The sequence below is a fragment of the Ranitomeya imitator genome, chromosome 7 (assembly GCF_032444005.1).
Source record: "Ranitomeya imitator isolate aRanImi1 chromosome 7, aRanImi1.pri, whole genome shotgun sequence".
Taxonomy (NCBI): Eukaryota; Metazoa; Chordata; class Amphibia; order Anura; family Dendrobatidae; genus Ranitomeya; species Ranitomeya imitator.
This window is the reverse complement of record NC_091288.1, coordinates 114,656,485-114,673,749: the sequence shown is the minus strand read 5'-3', so window position 1 is coordinate 114,673,749 and position 17,265 is coordinate 114,656,485. Positions and strand designations below refer to the sequence as shown.

Here is a 17,265-nt window from a genome sequence, read left to right as displayed (position 1 = left end):
TTAGCCCTCTGTGTCTGTACTGCTACATACTGGTTCATGCAGCTTTACATGAACACCTGAGCCTTACACTATAGCTGGTCCGAATAACTAAAGCAATTATTACCATCCACCTCTCGTGTCTCCCCTTTTCCTCATAGTTTGTAAGCTTGCGAGCAGGGCCCTCACTCCTCCTGGTATCTGTTTTGAACTGTATTTCTGTTATGCTGTAATGTCTATTGTCTGTACAAGTCCCTCTATAATTTGTAAAGCGCTGCAGAATATGTTGGCGCTATATAAATAAAAAATTATTATTATTTATTTACTCCAGGTCTATCAAGCAAGTGCTATCTCAGTCAAAGATCTGACCAGAAGGCCTAGCTTTTATAGGAGAGAGGAGTGGCTAACCGAGCACAGCTGAAAGCAGGGATTTCCACGTGGCCTATTAACCTCTGTCCTGCTGAAAGAAAACCAAACACCTTTAATACAAAGGAGTAGTGCTTCTTCTCAGCAATGAAGCAGGAGCCATCAGATGCCGTGGTCTTCTGGTACTGCTCTGTTGTGGTAACTCCGTGAAAGTATCTTTCTCAATCCACCATAACATCTCCGCCTGCACCTCACTCACAGTCCAGTAGTTTGTCATGTTCTCCGTGCTCCACCCTCTCTCACCATAGCAGTCAGCCCTTGGTCCCACAGTTGTGGTCACGTAAAAAAATGTTTTCTCCTACACATGCCAAAGCTAAGAGCTTCAATTCCTCCATCTCCAATCTGTTCGCCACGGAAATGCTGCTTTTCTCCCTAGTGGATACAGACATTTTCCAAAAGTTGATGGCCGTCACAGTCCCCTAGTACCAGTTGCCCAGTCGCTGTTACTTCTCTAAGAAAGCTGGAGCTCCATATCAATGCCATTAGTGGGGTTTGGACCCTATTGCATTTTGGTCTTCAAAAATGGAAGAGTGGCCTGAGCTCGCCTGTCATGCCTTAGAGGTTTTGTCACGTCCGGCAACCAGTGTTCTCTGGGAACCTATCTTCAGCACTGCTGGTGGTGTCCTGATGGATAAGTGCATCCAGCTGTCCCCTGAAAATGTAGACCACCTAGCTTTTATCAAAATGAACAAGTCATCGATCTCTAATTACTTTTACACCCTCAGTCGCAGACTTGGCAGACTAAGCAATGGGGTAGTTCTTAGCGTCATGCATTGATTTTGCATCATTGCATTCTGCGCCACCTTTGTGGTGTCTTCTGTGCCTGCTGTTGCTACTGCTGCTGATGTTAAAAACCATTTTTTGAAGTGTGGAGACTCCAGGTTGGGTCTCCATTTGGCGAGTTGCCTGTGGTGGAAGGTGTATCAGAGGCCTATTATAATATTTCTACTCTTGGAAATTTATGCCACTTAAGAGGTGTGTGATAATATTTTTTTGAAATGTGGAGACTCCAAGTTGGGTTTCTATCTGGTGGCTTGCCTGTGTAAGTAGGGCTCCCAGTCAGGCAGGCCTGCACTTCCTTTCAGTCAACTACCAGTGTTACTTTTCTTACATTTTTCTACCAATATTACTGCATGAAACTGATATTTGTGCCAGCCATCTGAAGGTGACTGGGAAAAAAATTGTATGTATTGCATGAGGTGTCAGGGTTCCCAGCTAAGAAGGCTTACACCGCTCCCTTAGCCACCAGGTCTTCAATTCCAAGCTATAAATGCTGGGCCAGACCCTGATACCTCATGAATGGCCCATCGCTGACTATTACTGTGCCATTTGCATATGTTTACTGTGGGTCAATTGATGCCGGTTTTCCTGGTGTCTGCCCCTAATTTTAGCTGTTTGGGAAGGTTTATGTCATCTCTTAAGATGTTGTGTATATGTTTAGTCTCCCAATGGGGTTTGGTCAAGTTTGCCAAACCATTCAGCAAACATCTAAACGTTCAGCGAATTGAACCGAACCGGACCTTAAAAGGTTCGCTCATCTCTAAAAGAGACATCTGGGTTACACAGAGAGCAATGTGATCCTAAGAGTCTGATTCGCCAATACTGCAGAAGACACCTATAGATAAGCATACGAGCAATGTGACACTATAGAACACACATATACAACAGCTTAAGGGGAAAAAACTTTTGCGGCATGACCACAGATGAGGTACGGTCTCGCGAGACCGCACGTCATCACAGGTCATTTTCGCAATGCATTACTGGGACCGGAACGTCACGAGGAGCGGGAAAGCTGCGCAGGACGCCGGAAGGTGAGAATATCATAATTTTTTATTTAATTCTTTTTTTTTAACAATTATATGCTACCCAGGGCCTGGAGGAGAGTCTCATCTCCTCCACCCTGGGTACCAACCGCACATGATCCGCTTACTTCCCGCATGGTGGGCATAGCCCCATGGGGGAAGTAAGCGGCTCAATGCATTCCTATGTGTGTGGAATCGCCGCGATTCCGCACTTTAATGAACATGCTGCGTTTTTTTCCGGAATGCGATTCCGCCGCGGAAAAAAATGCAGCATGTGCACAAAAAATCTGGAATGCATTCTAAAAATAGGATGCTTAATGTATGTGTTTTTTTCACGGTTTTATCACATTTTTATAGCGAAAAAATGCAAAAAAAAAAAACGCAAAAATTCCTAAACGTGTGCACACAGCCTAACTGTTCAGTTTGCATAGGAATTTATAGTTGTATTCAGTGTATACAAATATAATGAAAAATTGTTGTCTGACTTCAGGCTAGGGCCAGGTTCAGTTGAGCGTATAAAGAAATCAGTCAATTTTTATCCTGAAAAACTGGATGACTTTCATCCTTATTCCATCCATATGTCTGCAAGTATAACATCTGCAAGGAATTTGTATGTTCTTACCTTGTTTCTGTGAGTTTCCTCAAGGTATTCCAATTTCATCCTACACACTATAGTCATGCTGATAGGGAATGTGGATTTTGAGCTGCAAAATGGACAGTGACGATGATGTAAGCAAGGATAATAATAATATTAATAATAAATCTATATGTCCATTTTCTAATTCCACATTATTTGTATGACATCCATTTTTATACATACCTGTAAATAAAATTTTAAAGACCAAATCCCATTTTCTATGTCAATAACTGCAATGTACTGTATATGTAAAAATTGAATTGGATCCAATTTGTCTTTTTCACTCCCATAGACTTGAATCTTGGAGTTTCATCCAAAATACAAAAGTGACTGGTGCATACCGGAATTTTTTTTTCATATCTGAGCAGCCCTATTCAATAACATTGGTCCAAGTGCTATCTGTCTTTAACACAGACAGCATACATACTTATAATACACTCATCTGAACAAGCACTAAGGCTACATTCACACCAGAGTGTGAGCCGGTCATGTGTAAGTTTTTTTTGTTTTCGACTTCACATAGATAACCCTTAGACCTGATTCATCAAGACCGGCTATTTTCATTTTTTGGCCAACAGATGAATTGAGGCCATAAAGTCTTATTGAGGCATACATATTTGTTATATAGACATTCATTTTAAAAATAATGATCCATGTACCTGGTCCATGAATCTCAGAGCATGTCTCTCTCTCATCCATTATGTGAATTAGGTGGTGTGACCATTAAAGTCTCTAATGTTTCTTATAAAATGGATAAAGCAGAAGACATAGTCTGTACTTCAGTTTTCCTTCCATTTTTCTTTAATTTTCACTGATTCATTACTAATAGACAATGGTAATAAAAATGTTTAGTTCATATTATTCAATTTTAAGAAAAAATATGAATGCAAAATAGGAGCAATGTTACATAGATAAAAAATGTAAGGTGCAAGAATTCACACAGATGTGTGACTGCAACCTAAGGCAGACACGTTCAGCACATAATCTTAGGTATTCAGCTTTCAATGTTATGATCATAGGCTATAGAACTAGCTTACACTTGCGATTAAATCGGATGAATGCATTCGGTTTAAAAATTGGATTGCATTTATGTAAGTTGTGTACCGGGGAGTGTTCTTCAGGATGCAGTGGAGTCCCGAGCAAAGAAAAACCAACTCCTACACAGTCCACTCTCCATAACTAACCGTAACCACACCCAAACGATCTGTACCTACTGTATTTTCTATAAATCTACCTACTAGTGTGCATGTCTAAACCGACCATTACACCCTGGAGACTGGCTCATTTATATGAGTGTAGCGTACAGGCCCACCTGCGGTTCACCACAGCAGTTCACAATCTTGCAAACATTTAATTCTATTCCCAAACCAAGAATCCCTCTCCCATTCCGATGTGACCTCAAAGAACTCAGTGGAATAGTTAATTATATTGAAAATACCCCAACATTAACCATCTGTACCAGCAAATTAGCCGTGAACAAAGTCTATTGAAGTTGAACAACTGCCCGGCATTATGATGTTCCACAGAAACTCTCTCTCCTGAAACAATAAGGAAGTTCAAGCTTGGTCTGGGGTCCATTGCATTTTGCGTCGGCCCCTACTTGTAGATTAGGATATTTAGTTACAGAATCAACAGAAAACGTAGCAACAAATACGAAACACTGTTTTTGGCAATAATCGAGGCCTGAATAGACAATATACCAAACTATCTAACCACAGGCTCTATTCCAGCCTTAAGTATTTTGGTGCCAGAATGTAGTGTGGTGCGTGCATGGTTACTTATTGCTGCAGCACAGTGGGTCTTAGTGCTCTTCCCGACCCGAGTCTGCTCTGGACAGACAATCAGTGTATACAGACAGACGTTGACCAAATAACAACATTTATTGTAAAGAAGTAAATCTATTTACAAAAGGTACAGTGTCATACTGGTGTGGATACAGGTATACACAATTATACCACGCTGGTGAGCCGACACACATCTGACATTCATACCAACTTAATCCTATGCTTCTGTTCTCAGTGACGTTTTTTTTCTTCCTGCTCCAAAGCTATAAGCAAGTATTATTAAGACATTTAATTAAGTGTGTCGGTTTGGAACAACAACTGTTTTACTATATTAGCCATCAACTGTAGCGCGATATACATCCATACCTAAGTCTTTGGGTTCATGTGAAACATCTCACTGCACTCAGGTATCACCAGAGTGCAGTGCGATTCCTGTCTCCTCCTCAGAAGCTGTGTCATTAGCTGCTCTCGTGGTTCGTTAATGTGGCCCTGGCCATACAAAGAGATTCCCGTCAGGTGTGTTGTAGGATTTGGCTGCAGCGAATCCATTGTAAAATCTGCATGTGTTACGGGCTGATTCAGATTCGGATTTGCAGTGGACTGACAATGCAAAGGGTAAAATCCTCAGGAACTCCAAAACAAATTCTGCACATTTTGTGGCATCTTTGTGATTATGTATTTGCACACCCTACTATTTTATATTTTACAGGTGGGATGGCCATCCGCAAAGACAAAGAAAGTGATATTTATGGACTGTGGAATTCATGCTCGAGAATGGATTGCTGTAGCTTATTGCCAGTGGTTTATGAGAGAGGTAAATTCCTTGTATAGATTATATAAAAAAAAGTTAAAGGGGCATTTCAGTATCAGTAAATCTTAATATAACCCAATGAAAAGTCATCACTTAAAGGGTTGTCTGGGGCTTTTTTTTATTGATGGCTCATTGCTGGCGGTGGCCGGATGTGGAGATCTGCAGAGCTGCACAGCACATCTCCGTCAATTGCATTGTGGCCGCGGCTTGGTACTGCATTTCTGCCTTCTATTTATTGAAATACGAAGAGCATGTGTAGTACTAAGCCACAGCCACTATGCAGTTGACTGAGCTGTGCTGTGCAGCTATGTAAATCAGCACATCAGGGAACAGCTGATCGAGAGGGGTGGGGGTGCCTAGCAGCAAATTTCATAATAAGCCCTCAAAAATCTTAACCCCTTAATAACTTGAGGTATTTTTGATTTTGCATTTTCATTTTCACTCCTCTTCTTCCCAGAGCCATAGCTTTTTTATTTTTTGGGTCAAAATGGCCATGTCAGGGCTTGTTTATGGCGGGATGAGTTGTACTTTTGAACGACATCATTGGATTTAACATATCATGTACTGGAAAATGGGAAAAAATTCAAAGTGCATGAAATTGCAAAAAAAAGTGCAATCCCACAGTTTTTTTTGTTTCCTTTTTTACTAGGTTCACTAAATGCTAAAACTGACCTGCCATAATGATTTTCCAGGTCATTACAAGTTCATAAACAACAAAAATGTCTAGGTTATTTTTAATGAAAGTGGTGAAAAAAAATCCAAACTTTGTTAAAAAAAAACATTGTGCCGTTTTCTGATACCCGTAGCATCTCCATTTTTATGATCTCGGGTTAGTTGTGGGCTTATTTTTTGCATGCTGAGCTCATGTTCTTAATGATACCTCTTTGGTGCAGATACGATCTTTTGGTCACCAGTTATTGCATTTTAATGCAATGTCGAGGTGACCAAAAAATTGTAATTCTGGCATTTTCTGTTTATCTCTCTACGCAGTTCAGCAATCAGGTTAATCCTTTTTTTAATTGATAGATCGGGCGATTCTGAATGCGGACATACTGAATATGTGTATGTTTAATTTTTTTTTGTTTTATTTTGAATGGGGCAAAAGGGGAGTAATTTAAACTTTTATATTTTTTTATTGTTTTTATATTTTTAAAAACCTGAGGTCTCCTGGAGACCTCTATATTTGTCACTGCAGAGGTCAGCACTCATAGCAAATGAATAATTCTTCTACATACAGGCGAACTGATCCAAGTTGTTTATTGAGCAAATTGTGCGGTTGCATGGTGTGTTTGCTAAATCTGTCAACCACTACCCAGAGCAAATTTTTACCATTGGAAAGAGGGAGATCAGTGATAAAATCCATGGACAAATGAGTCCAAGGTCTATCCGGATTTGGCAATGGCACGAATTCCGCCGGTTATGGATGATTTTAGCACGGGCACACGTATCACAAGCAGACACAAACATGGCAATGTCAGAAGACATGGAGGACCACCAAAACAGTCTAGCAATAGTTCTCCGGGTGGCCGTGACTCCTGGGTGTCCTCTGAGAGCAGATTCATGGAACTCCCAGAGAACCCTCAACCGATACTGAACTGGGACGAAGAACTGCTATCAGGCAATGACAGATGAGCAACAGACTGAGCCTCACAGATTTCAAGTTCCAATTCGGAAGACACACCAGCCACGACAACCCCATGCTGACGAATGGAGGAAGGAGGTTCAAGAAGAGATATTGGATCCAAGCTGCGAGATAAGGCATCGGCCTTGACATTCTTCGAACCAGGCCGAAAGGTGATAGAAAAATGAAAGTGTGAAAAAAAAGCGACCACCTCGCCTGTCTAAGATAGGTTCTTGTGGTCCGTAATCAGCGTGATCCAATGAACAGCCCCCCCCCCCCCAAATAATGCCTCCATTCTTCAAAAGCCAATTTTATGACTAATAATGAACTATTCCCAACATCGTAATTTCTCTCAGCTGGAGAAAATTTCTTGGAGAAAAATGCACAAGGTCTTAAGTTAGTCAAAGTGACGGGTCCCTGAGACAGCACCACCCTCACTCCCGCCTCCACTGCATCCATGTCTACAATGAATGTTTCAGACGGATTGGGCTAGACCAACACAGGAGCAGACATAAAACATTTTTTCAATGTAGAAAAGGCTACAACTGCCGGAGACAACCAGTTTTTGAGATCAGCCCCCTTACGAGTGAGATCAGTGAGAGGCTTGACCACCTGAGAAAACCCTTTAATAAATTTGTGATAGTAATTGGCAAAACCCAAAAAATGCTGAAGACCCCTGAGGTCTCTGGGTTGAGCCCAATCAACAATGGCCTGTACCTTTCCAGGGTCCATACGAAACCCCTTTGTAGAAAGGATGAACCCCAGAAAGGAAAGCTCTTGGACACAAAATGAACACTTCTCAGGTTTAGCGAACAAAAAGTACTCCAGTAACCTCTGAAGAACTGCACGAAAATGATCCATGTGAGATTCTTTGTCAGATGAAAATATCATCAATGTCATCTAGATAAGCCACCATAAAGTGCCCAATAAAGTCAGAAAATACATCATTAATAACATTTGTAAAAACCGCTGGCGAGTTCATGAGACCAAAGGGCTTGACCAAATTTTCAAACAAACCCTCAGAGGTGAGAAATGCCGTTTTCCACTCATCCCCCTCCCGAATACAGATAAGATTATATGCTCCCCTGAGGTCTAACTTGGAAAACCACTTAGCCCCAGATAATTGGTTGTAAAGATCAGGAATAAGCGGGAGGGGTAAGTATTTCTCACCGTAATTTTATTTAGTTCCCGTAAATCACCATCTTTCTTTTTGACAAAAAAGAATCCAGCAGTCAGAGGAGACACAGAGGGACGGATGTGACCTGTACGTAAAATTTCTGAGATATAATCTTTAATAGCGGTATGTTCCAGGCTGGAAAGATTGTACAAACTGGCCTTGGGCAATTTAACACCCGGAATGAGGTTAATAGTACAATGATAGGGGCGATGTGGTGGCAAGACCTCAGCCTCTTTTTCAGAAAACACATCCATAAAATCTTTCAGGTACTCCAGAATACCCTCCAGATTAACGGACACCAGAACAACAGAAAGACAACCATTTGAACAATTAGGACCACATTTCACAATATCCTGAGATTCCCAGTCAATAACAGGATTATGCAACTGTAAACAAAGGAATCCCAACACCAGTCCCACTGGAAAACTATACAGAACATAACATGAAATGCGTTCCTGATGTAAGCAACCCAATTTGAGGAGGAACTCCTCAGAGACAAGCTGAACAATATTCTTAACCCGCGATGTCTTATCAATGTCAATGATATGGATAGGGGTTTTAAGTCTAACTGTCCCTATCTTACTCTTGGACACCAAGCTTGAGTCAATGAAGTTCATGGAGAACCCACAGTCCACAAAAGTTGAATTGGGTGTGTAAATATTCCCACAACAAAGTTCCATCTCCAACAAAATCTATTGAAATGAGGAAAAAGGCACCTGAGAGTCTAGGTGACCTCCTCGGCAATCACCCAGACTTAGGCGTTTCCCGGCAACTTGTTAGTCGGTGGGCAAGAGGAGCGGTCCTTTTTTACAGTTTCCAGGACTTCCACAATAAAAACATAATCTCCTTTCACATCTTCACTTCCTTTCCTTCTCCTTGAGGTTAATGTCCCCAAACTCCATAGGTTCCGTATATGGCATCACATCAGAATTAGAAGTATGTAAAGGAACCTCTCGATGAATTACACCTCTCTCCTGCAACTTCCGATCCATTCGAAAGGCCTGAGTCATGGCCTCCTCTAAAGAGCTGGGTGGTGGATGGAGAGCCAGATCCTCCTTAAGATGATTCGACAGTCCTCTTCTGAACTGAAATCTTAGCACAGAGTAGTTCCAGGACACTTCGGTGGACCACCGTCTGAACTCTGACCAATACCATTCAGCAGTGAGTTTACCCTGGGAGAGACCCATGATCATGTTCTCTGCCACCCTGACCCGGTCTGGATCATCAAAAATCAGTCCTAAAGCCTCAAAGAGCCTATCCACAGACACACATTCAGGGGCAGTCATGAATCACAGGGGGATATTTTTATCATCCACCACCCCTGACACCAATATGTCTGGAACCGGGGTCGTTTGGTTGGCCCCGGTTCTTTTCTGAAGGGGATTTATCTATGGCCCACTTCCCAGTTCTGGTTTGTAACTTGCAGCTCCCTGGTGCCCCCCTTACCCTCAGGTGAGACAGGGTACTGCACAGAGGATAATTAGTCACCAGAAAGGCTGCCTTACTATGTACTGACTAATGGGCACACTGCAGCGAGGGCGATATAACTATTCCCAGCTGCAGCTGAGCAATACACTTATAAACCCCGTTCCATCGCTGCCAGCTTTACCCAACAAGCTCAGTACGGTCCACTGTCACCAGCCCCTATTCCTAAATCAATAATTGATCAGGAGCCAACCCAATTAGTAGCGCAATTTACTTCACACTTCAGAGGATGTGACAGCATGTTATAGAGTAAGGAGAAACGAAACTAGTAAGTTTATATATTTTACTCCAAAAGGTAGGGAGTGTTTACAAAAGTGGAACAAGATATTATAAAATGAGACAAATATCGTATGTACGAAAATGAATGGGATTAAAGGAAGAAAAACACAGTTTTCATATTATTTCATAGCAGACCACGCGGCGCAGGGGAGGGGCGATAAATTAAGATGCATTACAGATGTGTCTTGCAGCTAACCTCCTGGACAAACGCTACTGCAAAATGAAGTCTCGCTATCTTATACTTGTGCAAAACCAAGGCTCTCCCCCCGTGGAGACCTCACTGGGTGGATGAATACTCCCCTTTCTTGAAGGTATGAAAAAACATCTCTACACATATCTCAGCGTTCGAACCTCGTAGAAGAAAGACAAAGTTATCATTAACACGACATGGGGGTTCATTTAAGTATAAACACACAGTGGATATATGGCCCGCTTACGGAGAAATCCATTCCTTGCATTTCGTTGGGTTTAGATCCTAGCAATTTTAGTGAGTTATAGGTCTCTCGGTTGACATCCGGAATATATAACTTTTACATCTCTATCCCTGATCGGTGCCATTGTACGTAACTTTTCAAGACCAAAGAAGTCCCATGCGGTCTGAAAGTTGCTGAACCAGGTATAGCTGGTATCAGGCGGGAGGGGGAATGAGGGGTTAGAATTTCACAGAGCCGACAGCCTGAGTGAAGAGGGGGGTCAGAGAGCCCACAGCATGTGTCTGCCATAGGGCTTTGCTTTTGTATCAGCGAATGCAGTGGGGAAAAAAGAAGGGGGATCGAATCAGCAGCATGTGTGTGTGCCATAGAACCTTCTAGAACTATACTCATAATATGGCATATTTATATTATTGTGACTGGCAATAGCAGGTAATGAAAAAGCCAACGTTTGAGGACCCTCCCAGAGTAAAGAAATAATTATCCCCAACCGTTGACTCTCATCACCTGAGGATCTGAGTTTAAGAGAGAAAAGCAGCTTACAACTCTCCCTGAATATATGGAACTTCTGCTTTTCTCCAGAGAAAGTATCATGGAACCTGACGGTAGGTTCAGGATAGTGTAAAAAGACATCCATGGGGTCCGAGTGCTTACAGGCTGATTGTGTCGTAGAACAATGAAAAGACATAACAGTCTCAGTAAGTTCCCTATGGAGTTGATTATGGGAAGTGGCCAGGGCTTTATGTTCCACAAACAATTCAGGCATCATTTGAGTCAAATTGGACATCTGATCTGCCAGGTTGCGAGGCGGATCCATAAAGAGAGGAACAAAAGGAAAAAAAATCTGTCTAGGGTCACTTATAATATTATGCTGCAGCTCCACAGGTAAGTGCAGACTAGATGGCAGTAGAGTGCAGGGAGGGCTGAAATCCTGCTCAGAGCAGACCAGAAGAACTGCAGCGAGGCTACCACTAGGTGGCAGCAGAATGGTCAGACAAGCTGGATCGATACCAGAGAGTAGCATAGTACCAAGGGGAATTCCAAACACAGAGTCAGAGAAGCGCCAAAAAGTCAGTACTGGTCCGTAGTCCGTAGCAGAAGTATCAGAAGGAAGAGACAGAATCAAGTCAGAACAAAAGCAGAGTTGAGTACTGGGGAATCCAACCACACAGGGACACACAGAGAGTCAGGGCATGAAGAGAGGAATAAACAGACACGGGCAAAGACAGCTAAATGCAGCAGGACAAATCAGGGTTTCACCAGAGCCAGTTTCGCACGCCGCAGGCAGTAAATATAACTGACACTGCTTGCAGGATGTTGCGCAGATAAAGAGCAGACCTGAAACTAAAATGAGGCAGAGACCAGACCGGGAAAGGAGAGACAAGACCCAAAACCCAGTCTGGATCATGACATCGGCCAATAGAACCTCTGCATTACCTCCTCCTGTGTTTTCTCTACCTATAGATATCCTTCAAAACATGTGATTGGGTCATGTCAAAAACCCTCCACCGGAAGGGTCCTTTAACCAACAGCTGCTCCCCTATCTCACCTCCCTTCAGTGTGGTCACCCAATACAATAACTCGCCATTGACTGCAAGATGTGGGAAACTTGTGTCAACCCCCAGCTCTGAAGCAACCCCATTTATCACAGATGCATATTCAAATGCCTCTTTTAGGATAAGATCCCGCAATTGAGCAGTTCAAAAATTATCCCCCATAAACCCCCAGTTAATGAACCTCAGCCTCAATGGTCATCGTCTCGTCCTTGTCAGCAGCCCGGACACAAAAGGGGAACTCATCCACCTCCGACTTCGATGGCGATTCATCAGGGTTGAGCTGGCTCCTGTCTGAGTCACATAGTATCCCTGCATTTCCTCATAAGTCTCAAATAAGGCCGAAGTCCCACTCGATTAGCATGGGGTGTAGGAAGTCTTTGACAACCCTGACCTCATGAAACTCAGAACCCCAGCTCATTTTTATTGACACTCTTGCAATGGGGTAGTCCTTGGCATTCCCGAAGATACAGCAAACGCACTTGAGTCCTAAAGTTCTGACACCAGCACCCCATTATGGTCATGTACATACCTGTGGTGCGTCTCCAATAGTCAACACTGCAGGCAGGATATGCATATTATGAACAGCGCCTCCCTAGGCTGCAGTCCATCTGCTCGGAGGACATAAGACAAAAGGCGACTATGTTTCCAGGACCATGGCACCTCCAGTAGACCAGGGCTTTACAAGCAGTCTTTGGCAACCCCTCAGTGACTCCTCGATATCTCAGACTTCCCCCTATGGTGGCTGTACTTCCCATCTTTTGGGACTCGGGCTCCTGCTGGATACCCTAGTATGGAGATGCACCACCCCCTGGCTTCCTTATAGATGTCTTGACCAACTGGTACTTTTCTACAAGGCCCACCAGATCATCTGCATTCCATGGGTCTCTCTGGGCAACTGAGGTCTGCACCGGCCTAGGGAGGGAGCGAATAAATCTGTCCATGAACACCCATTCAACCATCTGGGCTAGAGTGAAGGATTCTGGCTGCTACCATTTTTGCACCAAATGCAATAAGTCAAACCTCAGGGAGGTTTGTCACCATAATATGACCAATGATGAACCCTTTGGGCTTTGACAGACATAGTGACCCCTGAGCATGCCAATATCTGTTTTTAACTTGGCATACACCCAAGGCATTTTGTAAGGCCAAGTCCCAATAAGCTTTCTGGGGTTTGCCAGTCAGATAGGGGGCCAACACCTCTGCCCACTGCTCTGGGGGCAGCTTCTCCCGCTTTCTAATCCATTCGAAAACAGTAAAAAATTCCTTTACGTCATCACCCGACGTCATTTTCTGCATTGCTTGTCTTACCACATTCCGGACGTATGTGTCATCACCTGGACTTGTGGAATGGGCTTCCGGTCTCCCCCAAACCGCCTCGGCAAGCAACTCTATCTGCTGCTGCTGTTGTCTGAACTGGTCCTGTTGGTATTGCTCCTTTTGCTTTAGCTGCTGCTGATGCTGTTGCATTTGCTGGATAAGCAGCTTATTTGTCTTATGATGTGCCAGCTGTTTCTACAGCTGTGCATTCACCAGATGCTTAATTAGGTCCTCCACGCTGTCTGTCATCTCTTGGCTTGTGGTCAATTTTACCTAGAAAATGTGATTTGTCCACAGCTGCTATTCATGTTCCTGGAATGTTGCCCAGATTCTCCACCACTTGTGGCAGGTCAGCTCACTCAGCTACCCGAGGTAGACACAGGAACATTTGGTATTAAAGTCTCTGGGTGGTTAATTGCTTCATAAACCATAAAGCAAATTAAAAACACAAAACAGCCTTTCTAGCTCAAATTAAAATAAAAGTCTGGAGACATGGACCACCCTGTAAATTAAGCGAGCTCTCATCACTACTGAAATGCCAAACATATGGAGGCACACTATGGGGCTCAGAACGGATGGGGGCATTTGAATTTGGAGTTCAGAATTTGCTGTATTTCTTTTGGGGGGTGAAAAGGAATACTGCTTTCCCAGAGCCTTTGTGCTACCAGTAAAGTGGAAGCCCCCTATACTTCTATTGACAGATGACGTACCTGAGTGGAGACTTGCTTTTTTTGTGGACTAAGTTGAAGCTTTTATTGGGAACATTTTACACAACATTTTGGATTACATTTATCCTGCGCTCCATGATGAGCACTTACAGCATGGTTTCCATCGAAATCTCCTAATGACGTTTGTGCCAGGCCGGCTCACTCAGCTACTCCCCAAGTTCGACAAAAGAACACTTAGTATTAGGCCGGAATTACACATAAGCGAGATATGGCCGAGTCTCGCAGGTAAAAACCCAGCTTTGCCGCTGGCACTCCGGAGCGGAGCGTGCAGCCGCACAGCAATACATGGAGCTGCACGCTCTGCTCCGGAGTGCCGGCGCCAGAGCTGGGTTTTCACATGCGAGACTCGGCCGTATCTCGCGTATGTGTGATCCCGGCCTTACAGTCTCTGGGTGGCTTATTGTTCATAAATCACAAAGCAAAGTATTAACAAAAAACAGCCTTTCTGACACAAATGAAAATAAAAAGTCCATACAAAAAGTGCTTCCCAGCGTGGCTCCAGCTCTCTGAGAGGGTCCCGCTTTTCCCATACTGAACATGCCCACGGGACAACCTCCCAATGGAGGTCTGGGGTCACTTGCTCAGGTCCTGTAGCAGCTCCTATTGGACCACCAGGAAGGTCCTTGTCTGCTGCAGCTATAAAAGGTTCACATGGCCGCACAGCCATGCGCTAGTATCAACCTATGTTTTGAGCCTTGCTACTTTGTGTTCATGTTTGTATAAGGTGAGGATTGGCTGAAATAAGCCCCTAGAATACTGGCACCTCCGTTGAGGAGTTTTCTGTGTTTGGATTCAGGTCTTGGCTGAAATAAGCACCTAGAATACCAGCACCTCCGGTGAGGAGTTGTTTGTGTGCTATGCTGACTGCATGACCACAGTTTTGCTCTGTTTGTTAGCTGTGTTCCTCTGTAAGGTTAACAGGGCACAGCGTTTCCGTATCCTAGCGATTCTGTGAAGTAACAGAGTTCGCTAATACCACCATATAGTGCCACCAATTGCTAGCAGCTGGTTCCTCTCCTGCACGGTGGACCCTGGGTTGTGAACGCACCTATTATTACATATATTTATACTCGGTGCGTTCCGCCAACCCTAACAGTTGGTTAACCACTTCAGCATATAGCATGTTGGAGAGAAACTTATGGGTTTCAGATCATGGAAGGAAGCAATCTTCTTGATATGTATGTCCCCTCACATACAGCGCCAGTGACCCTGTCACGTGTGATTCAGATGAAACCACTGAGGGATCCATTCACAATAGTGAGGCACTAGAGTTACTGTGGACTCCATCTGGCCTCTGTTTAGCAATGCCCTTCTTTTAAGAACTGCAAAAAATTGTGGCGGACCACGCTTTTATGCACACCTAAAAATAATGGTACTGCTGGATCACACACCAGACGACAACCACAGTGACTCTATCTGCCACATTATAAGAAACCTGCCACTGGGGATTCTGTCTGAAACATGTGTTTCAGAGATTTACATAAGAGACTTCAGTGTAATCACTCAGCGTAGAGCACAGAATAAATTTGAGCCGAGCCTTACTACGATCATTGGGAGGCAGGATGAACAAATCAATAGCAGGTAATTGGTTTTATTTATTTTTATGGAGTTCCTTTCATTATAATTGATTAGAAAACTTTATCTTTTGGGTCGGTGCAATCACAGCAATATCAGATTTATATTGCTTTTTATGTTTTTGTGCTGTTACATACTAAAAGATGCTTTTTGTTTGCAAAAACTATTTTTTGCATCGCCATGTTTTGAGAGCTATAATTTTTCCATATTTCTGCCAACAGAGTCATATGAGGGCTTGTTTTTTAAAGGGTGAGATAATGTTTTCATTGGTGCCATTTTTGAGCACATCACATTTTTTCACATAATGTAGAAAATGGAAAGTCAGCACTTATCGAATCCTTTTCTCTAAAATGTCCTTTAATCCATGAAATGAGAATCAAAGCGGTAAGAAGGTTAGCAGGGATGTTAAATGCGTTTTCCACTCTGTCCCGCACATGTATCCCTGCAAACCTGTTCCCCACAACAATGTCCCTTTTAATAGATTAAAGGACTATTTAGATTCAGAAAAAGTGCTGCTTTTCGTTTTCTTATATATGTGGATCTTCCTCTAATCTGAGCCCATACACCACCATATCATAATTCAAAGCTGCGTATTATATGAAAGTACAGAATCTTCATTAGTTTGGTGCCCTATAAATGGAACACCCACTAGGACCATGGGTCGGTAGCAGGTCGGCACAGTTCTTAAAGGGGAAGTCACAGTGGCTGTGACCCGGTCCGTGGCCCTTGGTATCCAGTTAAAAGGGATAAATGGAAGTGGAAAATAAAGTCTAATGTAGTAATGTTCGTGACACCACTTGTGGTACTCGGCCAGCGATGGCCGACGCTGCTTAAAAGGGATCCGCTGGGGCCGATGGCGGAGGCCCCAGAGCTACCAGGACAGTCTGTGAGGGGTTGTAGATGTTGGGGTGCAGGAAATAATTGGAGGACACTGCCTTCCTTTCTGCATTGAATTCTAGGTTCTTGAAGCCTTAGCTTTCCTCAAGTCCCTCTCTCAATCTGTCCCTCAGGTGGAACACTACCTGATGGGCACAAGGGGGCATTCTTTACGTCTGGAAGAGAGAAGGTTTTTCCATCAACATAGAAGAGGATTCTTTACTGTTAGGGCAGTGAGAATCTGGAATTGCTTGCCTGAGGAGGTGGTGATAGCGAACTCAGTCGAGGGGTTCAAGAGAGACCTGGATGTCTTCCTGGAGCAGAACAATATTGTATCATACAATTATTAGGTTCTGTAGAAGGACATAGATCTGGGGATTTATTATGATGGAATATAGGCTGAACTGGATGGACAAATGTCTTTTTTTGGCCTTACTAACTATGTTACTATGTTACTATGCATGGCAGGCAGCTCGAGCCTTTTTACAGGTGACTCCAGGCTCTAATCTGCTGCTGTGCCTTCGAGTGTCAGTTGTGGCCAATAGACTTGCAATCTCCTGCCCTCTGGTTTCAGCTGTGGGGCGTACAGATCCCACACAACCTTGGACCCCGGTGTCTGGTTTCTTTGGCGCTCAATCATGGGGGTGAGCTCAATCGCATCTCCACTCCCAGTTTCTCTCTCCTTTGCTTCTTCTCCCTTCACTGTCTCACACAGACTGACTCTAACTTCTACTCCAAGCCAGAACTTATAGGGAAGCTACCCTGAAACCGAGTTTAGAGCTCC

At 43.5% G+C, this 17,265-nt stretch overlaps 1 protein-coding gene across 1 annotated transcript in view; it reads left to right on the top strand.

The window, feature by feature from the left end:
- LOC138644868 (carboxypeptidase O-like) overlaps positions 1-17,265 on the top strand; it is a 285,082-nt gene that overhangs the window by 188,420 nt on the left and 79,397 nt on the right. Inside the window, exon 7 of the mRNA XM_069733760.1 lies at positions 5,335-5,439. Within this exon, the coding sequence (XP_069589861.1) occupies positions 5,335-5,439 (105 nt within the window). The remainder of the gene's footprint in view (positions 1-5,334; positions 5,440-17,265) is intronic.